The sequence below is a fragment of the Equus quagga genome, chromosome 19, assembly GCF_021613505.1.
Source record: "Equus quagga isolate Etosha38 chromosome 19, UCLA_HA_Equagga_1.0, whole genome shotgun sequence".
NCBI classification, from domain to species: domain Eukaryota; kingdom Metazoa; phylum Chordata; class Mammalia; order Perissodactyla; family Equidae; genus Equus; species Equus quagga.
The window spans coordinates 38,060,079-38,068,086 of record NC_060285.1 but is presented as its reverse complement, the minus strand read 5'-3'; the positions used below and the strand labels follow the sequence as shown (position 1 = coordinate 38,068,086).

The window sequence follows — 8,008 nt, the reverse complement described above, 5'->3', positions numbered from 1 at the left end:
TGAACTTAACCACTCAGCCACGGGGCCAGCCCCAGGGAGTGTGATTTCTTGAGGTGACATGTAGATGGATGACTTTCTCTTTTCTTGAGTCAAAAGTTAACTGATAATCCTAATTTGTATAGAGTGCTTACTTATGCTAAACGCGGCATATTAAGTGTTTCACTGACATTGTTTTAATCATTAAAACAACCTTATAAGGTAATATTATTTCCACTTTGTAGACTAGTTAATGGAGACTTAGAGAAGTTAGTTAACTTGCTCAAGGTCACATATTAGCAGGTGGCAGAGCTGGGCCTACAACCTGGTTTTGACATCAAACTCATACTTGTAATCACTGTAATTATTCTTTAAAGAGAAAAGCCTATATAGCCTGCACTCTGTTCTTTGTTCTCATTTATGAATAGATATTTGTCAGCATCTATCTTGTTTTTCTGGGATGCAAGGTGACCAACTGGTTCAGATTTGCCTGTGATTTTCCCAGTTTCACTGCTGAAAGTCAAGCCTCCTGGGGACCCATCCTAAGCAAACCTCTGCCAGTTGGTGACCCACCAGGAAGGAATACTGAACCCAGAAACATTCTAATGCTTCACGAATTTTGCTATCAAATTCTTAAATTTAAGTGAAAAATAGGGGACAGTGCAGAATTATGAAAAGAACTTCATTTTTTAAGCACCAAGGGATGGGCGTTTCTCAGGTAGAAGAGCATACATTGTCCCTTTCCCTGGAAACTACGCCTAGAAAATCAGAAATGAGCAGCAGCCTCCTTAAGCACCATTTTGTGGCTGCTGAACACAGGTTTTTGTGGAAGTTGTGTTCTACTCCCAAATGGAAGGGAATTAGGTGCTGGAGCAAAGAGCTGAAAATGTCTTTCTTGAAAGCTCTGAAGAGCAGACTCTGGTTCCTTCCTTGTTTGTCTTAGACGCGTTTCTTTGGAGCTGTTGTTAAAAAGCAGCTCCCCAGCAGGCCTCGAAACCAGAGTTCTCCCCAGACGGGTCCAGGCCCATTTCTCTGCATGGTTCTCACTGCCACCATCTGTTGACAGCAGAGGATTCATTCCCCTTTAAAATCTTTTCTTTTCCTCTACTTGCCTCGTGCCCCTCCCCCATGTCCTCTGAAGTGACTTGAACGTTCCCTCAGTTGAAGTACAAAACTATTTTTACCACAGTGTTCGGGAATCTCTGGGCACAAACTGTCTGCAAATTAGGTAAGTTACAGGTGCCCGGATTCGTGTTCCTCATTAGCGGTCACAAGTCTAAAGCATTAATCTGCCTCTTCTGTCTTTTCCCTTTGAGGCAGCGGCTGCCTTCACCTTCTGTTCTCGAGGGCCGCTCGCTGGCCTTGCTGGTTGACTCTCTACCTGCCAGCTGGACTAATTTCTCTTCATTGTCTTTCTCTCCTTTCTCCCTTCTCCCTCCTTTCTTCTACCCTTTTTTCTCTCTTCTCTCTCTCCTCACTGCTGAAAAGGCAGAATCATTTTCTGTCTGGCCCTCAGTTCTCCTTCCTCAGCTGTAACTGAAACTGCTTTTTTTGAACCAACTATGCAATAATATAGTCAAATCCCTTAGATATAACCCACAAAAATCTTTTCACCAGTTTCTGACACACCCTCATCCATGTCTATTCCTTCCTTGAGCTTCCTGCCACTGTCACGGCCATCCCAATCCACAGGTTTGCTAAAAAGCTTCAACTTTGCTCCCTAGAAATACCAACCTAACACCTCAGGAACTTCTGTCTGGAACCATCCTTTCTCACGTTTCCTGTTCATGACAGACTCTTCATTGTTATAGACTTGTAAGAACCACATTCCTTGCCTTCAAAGTTCCTGCATCAGTTATTCATTTGTGTCACTTTTTAATTAGTGTCTGTCCCCCAGTAAAATGGAAAATTTGCTGAGGGCATAAATATATGAAATACTTTTATTGGAGTCACTTGTTTCAATATTTTCACTTCCACTATACCATTAACACAAATATATCCCCACATTTATCTTAAACATTTGTCTTACCAAATCTAGGGTTTTCAATTAGTTCACTTCGGCTATTTCAATCAGAGGCCTTAAGAAATGAGTAGAGGAAGGAGGGAAATTAACATTTGTTGAGTGGCATATTCCATAGCATGGACTCAATATTTCATTTCGTGCTAACAACAAGCCTGTGATGTATGTATTATTTATACCATTTGATCTCTTATAAAACTGAGGCTTGGAACACACAATTAGGAGTAGCTAGAAGTTATACTCTGTCTTACTTCAAAGCTCTGTTCTCTTTCTACCACATATTCCACCTTCCCAAAGGCTCAGAGCTAAAATCCACCATTGATTGAGCTAGCCATAAACCGTTCTCTCCCACTCCTTTTCACGGAGAAGAACTGGACATATTCAAGCTTTTGTGGAGATGATGGGAAGAAAATGCATTTACAAATAATTAAGCATGAAGTAAGAATAATGAGGCCGTAAACTACTTGAAAACTTTCAATTCTATCACTAACCTAGTTTCAGATTTTGTTGTGAATGAACTCTAGGCCCTTGGGGGGATTTCTTAATGATGCTTGGTATAATTATTCTCTTATTATTATTTACTTTTTCCAAAAATGTATTTGAACTATTTCAAGCTTGGAGGATTTCAGTTTACACAAACCTGTTTTGACCACTTGTCAAGGTCTGTGTCTCCCAAGTTCTATTGAGAAATAATGTAATTGCAATTACAGGCATCTCAGATTTTGTAAACACTTTGAGTTCCAGCAGTTCGCAAGCTCGTTGTTTGGAATCAGTGTGTATTTTCCCATTACCTAATCTAATAAAGGATGGTTATTTCCCAAGCTGGCATTTCCTTTTTCTCTCCTCCCACACCACCTCTAACCCCCAAAACAGCAACAAAAAAGGGAAAACTCTATTTAACCCAAGGTGAATAACAACACTAATGTTATTGCCCTCAGTTCTCGAGAATGTTGGGAAAGAGGCTTTGTATTTTAATAAGGAACCACAATTCAATAGTGATGGTTGAATTCACACAATGAAATGCCACTGAAGCCTGGGAGGTTGCTCTTGATCAGCACCCCAAGGCTTTCTCTACTTTATTTTAGAATCCTCTCTTTTGACATTTTGAACCCACTGTTTCTCCAGTGCTGACACTTGAATGAAAGAAAAATAAAGGAGAAAAAATGCCCTTTCATATTCTTTAGCAGGTTCATGATGTGTAGACTCTTTGCATCTATCCAACAGCTCCTAAAATCGGTGGGGAGTCTATGAATGGAACCACCCTAAACATTTAGTTCTACTACCCAAGCAACAAAGTTTCTCAGAAGTGATATTTTTCTTATCTCATTTTTTCTCTAAACTTAATTCCTGTAATAAAAGTACTTTTCTTTTACAGAGTATGCAACATTTTTGAAGTGATTTCACACTTGACCCAAAAATGTTGAATAAATGAATTTCGGTCATTGTTATCGTAATAATGCCATATAATTTCACTGGTTAAAAGATGACTTTTCAAATTGTTATCACATTATAAGATGCAGCATGGAGGGTGGTTGCACTCATAAGGCAGTTTTCCAGAATGGATGGTTGACTATGGCCTGCATTGTCAGAGGCGCCAATGTGCAGCCTTAACTGCTGACATCAGCAACCAGGAGACCAATGGAAATAGGAGATGATATCAAAAAAGAAGTAATGGCTTCTTATTCTTCCCTGTGCTTCTGACTGTTCCAAAAACCCAGAAATGGTTCTCAAGCTTGAATCATTCAGCCACACAATAATAAAAACAGGCCAAAATGTCAAAACTTAACACCCCAAGTCTATGGCTCAATAGAAAGAGACTATGAAGAATTACCTTCTAGAATAATTGACTTGACTCAAAAATGGCTAGTTCCTACATTGCTTAACCATTCATTCCTTGCATTGTCTTCACTCTACTCATTAAAAAATGAAGTGATATTGAAGAGAGCCTATAACTATCACTGCTTAGGGTAGAATAAGAAGACTTCATGTTCCCATCTAGTTTCTCAGGCACTGACTACAAAGCCAAAACCAAAGTTTACTGTCATCCCAAAGTCCTTTATAGGTGAAGGGAGTCCCTCCAGAGCTCTGGGAGGGAAAGGAAAGGAAAGAAGAAAAGAATACAAAGAGAAAAAAAATAAACCTCCACACCAGCTGTGCTGTATTTCCCTCATAAGAAATGATCTTAGCCTTGACACCGCCTTATGCTTTAAACAATAACTAATGTTCATCAAGCAGCTAATTTAAGGCTACATGTTTCACATGCATGATAGCATTTGATTGAACCCTCACCAAAATTATATAAAGCAACCTCTATTACCTTGAAGAAATCGAGACCTAGTACTTACCTATGTGCACAGAAATAGAAATGACCTTAGCTCCGACTTGAAGGGAGTTCTTTGGAACCTAGGGCCCCTGCATCCCAGGCTTATGCAGGACTGCCACCCCAGTCACCATACTTGTGTGCACTGGACCACAGGCAAGCTGCAATTAAAACTCCATTTCCTTGCTTGTGCCTTGGTTACTACCTTTCTCATCAAAATCCTTTGGAACAACTTGTTTGGAATCAATGGATGGCAAGACCGCAAAGGAAAAAGCTGTGAACACACAGTGTGTAGGACAGGAGCCAGAACCGAGGCACCTTGAACTGGGAGCCACACTGAATCCTGAAATATCAAGTAGCTATAGTATGAGTCTTGGTTCTGATAAAACTAATTTTAAAGAGAAGTCATTACACGTATTGCACCCCCATCCTCTGCCCCATCCCTTACCTCGTAGATACCACTGCTCCACCCTGGAGGGGTACAGAATTCAGATCTTAGTTGCACCCCCCTAAAAGAAAACATAGCCAAGGAAGGAACCTGAGCACCCTCTAGCCACCCCCTCCAGCTCCCAAATCATCTTACAGCCTTAGGAAAAGAGAGGAAAGAGATTTACCTGCTGCTATGGAGGCTGAAGCCTGAAAGTCATGTATAACCTTTGAAGGACTGTAATGGTTTTAATCACAGGAATAACATCTTTTTGACAGGCAGGAGAGAGAAAAGAGCCGAACCACTCTGCAAATATTAACCAGTCTATTTTAGAGCAATGGCTATTGCCTTTGAAATCTTTCATCATGGGTCTATACTTAGAATTCAGATGAGCCGGGGGGAGGGGAATGGGCAGTGTTAATCCCCAGTTGTTTTGAAGTTGTCCTGTAAGCAGGTTAGCATGTAAACTGCCTGAAATGGAAGCACTCAATGCTTTGTTTAAATTAATGTGCTTCTCTCTGTGTATTTTGTCTTAACCTGTTCTGCGTACAGATTGTCACATCTTTCTGGGGCTGACACTTCTCAGTTTTCTTTCAAAGTAGATGTTCTAGAGAGCACTGGCTGTAATCACATTGGGAGACTGATGCTCCATGACAGCTAAAAGTTGGATTGAGTTTCAGGAGCTACTATATATAAAGCTGGGGTGACTTATGTCACCGCACTAATTAAATGCCATCTGGGTGGTTCCTCTGGGTTTTTGAGCCCATCACCCAGTTGAGACCGAGTCAGAGGCCAAGGAGGAGAACATGATGATGGACCTTTTTGAAACTGGCTCCTATTTCTTCTACTTGGATGGGGAAAATGTTACCCTGCAGCCGTTAGAAGTGGCAGAGGGCTCTCCTTTGTATCCAGGGAGTGATGGTACCCTGTCCCCCTGCCAGGACCAAATGCCCCCGGAAGCTGGGAGCGACAGCAGCGGAGAGGAACACGTCCTGGCGCCCCCAGGCCTGCAGCCTCCCCACTGCCCTGGCCAATGTCTGATCTGGGCTTGCAAGACCTGCAAGAGAAAATCTGCCCCCACTGACCGGCGGAAAGCCGCCACTTTGCGCGAGAGGAGGCGGCTAAAGAAAATCAACGAGGCCTTCGAGGCTCTGAAGCGGCGGACTGTGGCCAACCCCAACCAGAGGCTGCCCAAGGTGGAGATTCTGCGGAGCGCCATCAGCTACATTGAAAGGCTGCAGGACCTGCTGCACCGGCTGGATCAGCAGGAGAAAATGCAGGAGCTAGGGGTAGACCCCTTCAGCTACAGACCCAAGCAAGAGAATGTAAGCCCATGCTGCCGGGGCAGGGAAATGCAAAAGCTGATTAGATGCTTTCCTTGGGGCCTTAACCTCCAGCTGCTCCTTCTCCTTTCCTGTCCCCCTTCCTCGCCCGCCCCTCCAGCTCCCTGTCTCATGAACCCACAGTGACCCGTGAAGACTGGGTGCCTGCATATATAGGCAGGAAATTCGCCCCGGCCCGAGGAAGCAGGAGAGACACCCCCACAACCTCCCCCACCCCCACACACCCCCCGCCCCGGAACCGATGTTTCTTTCTTAATCTTCTGCTGCCTTGGTTTTCCTCCAGCTTGAGGGTGCGGATTTCCTGCGCACCTGCAGCTCCCAATGGCCAAGTGTTTCGGATCATTCCAGGGGGCTCGTGATAACCGCCAAGGAAGGTAAAGTAAAAGAAAGGGCCCTGGGCAGCGCTAGAGAACACCCCGGGAGGGGGCTGGGTGCTCGCTCTGGGCAGAGAGGGCTCAGAGGCCGAGCGGGGACGCGCCCTGCGACCTGGGCGCTCCCCGCGCGCGGGGACCCGCTGCTCCTGCGCTGCTGGAGCGGCCTGGTGCGGGGCGCAGGGCTGCCTTGTCTGCTTCCTTGGGTGCTCTGTTTGTGCGTTTTCTCTCCGCTTAGGAGGGGCAAGCATGGATTCGTCGGCGTCGAGCAGCCTTCGATGCCTTTCTTCCATCGTGGACAGTATTTCCTCGGAGGAACGCAAACTCTCCTGCGTGGAGGAGGTGGTGGACAAGTAACTCGGAGCCGGGACTGGGGACGTTTTCCACGGAGCCAGATCACACCCTCCCTCCCTCGCCTAATCCTTTCGATTAGGTCACATTACATTGATATTTAGGAATCCAGACCCAGGAGTTTATGAAAGAGAAGGAGACAGACGTATTCACAAAGAAACTCCTGGGAAACTGTTGTGCACGCTCAGATGAAAAAGCCTTTCGGCTTTGGCTTGTATTTTTGGAACTGCGAGTGGCTTAGGTCTAGCAGACTGACTTTGTTTTTGTTTGGTTGGTTTTGTAATATATTCACTTTTATTATGCCGATCCTTTTGTGCCATGTTCAAAAGAAGTTCATTCCTGCCTAAAGTAAAGTGGGAACGTTGCCTTTAAATGTTAGTGGTATTGGATGTATTTTTGTAAATAATCTTAGTACCTTCATTTTTTATGTAAACCTAAGAAATATATTATAAATGTGGAGTGACGTATTGTATATAAAATGTGCGAGGATGCTGGTATTGTAATATTAAAAAAAATTTCTATATGAACAATGTTGATCCCATTTTGATTCAAAAGAAAAAGTATGTTTGAGGGCATGTGTACATAAATAAAGGCAAGCCATATTTTAAGGTAGACACAGAACAAGCCCATTTATTTGGGTGTTTTCTTAAAGGCTGATTTAAAGGGAGGAAAATGGGGTGTCTTCCTTTGTCTGAATTAAACAGTTCACATTTCTCTCTCATGTAGACCCCCCACTTGTGGTTAGAAGTGAAAAATAGCCAGAAGGACTCTGTCCTTTTTCCTTTTGATCAGCATTCTTTTTCTTTCTGTTTTAACTGTCCTATACCTGGAGATCTGGGTGAGATTTCCTTACCCTAAATTAACAGCCGAATTTTCAATCTAGTAAAATCTCATTGTTGCAAGAAATTACCACACAGGAACTCTGCTCATCTTTTAGATCTTCAGCTACTTTAGCCCAAATCACTTTCCACCTTTGGCTTTCCGGGCCCAGCCCTTTGTGAAGCAGCAGCCATCTGCAGCCCCAGGGGCTGGCCCCGCTCCAGTTTTCTTGAACTGCGTAGCCTGGTGGTTAGGAGACTGGAATATCCTCAAGGCCTCGTGTGGCCTGGGTTTGTTTTCCAAATAGAAAGATAAAAGAAGGGGACAATCTGTCTCTCGAGGTGGGGTGGGCTTCTTTGAAGGAAGGGTCGCCTCAAGAGA

The 8,008-nt window shown here is 43.9% G+C and overlaps 1 protein-coding gene across 1 annotated transcript; it reads left to right on the top strand.

Moving 5' to 3' along the window:
• The first annotated feature begins 5,464 nt into the window (after positions 1-5,464).
• On the top strand, positions 5,465-7,420 carry MYF6 (myogenic factor 6). Its single transcript, XM_046646550.1, has 3 exons — positions 5,465-6,068; positions 6,370-6,460; positions 6,696-7,420. The coding sequence occupies exons 1-3, from the start codon at positions 5,550-5,552 to the stop codon at positions 6,812-6,814; spliced, it is 729 nt and encodes a 242-aa protein (XP_046502506.1). The 5' UTR covers positions 5,465-5,549; the 3' UTR covers positions 6,815-7,420.
• The last annotated feature ends 588 nt before the right edge of the window (positions 7,421-8,008 follow it).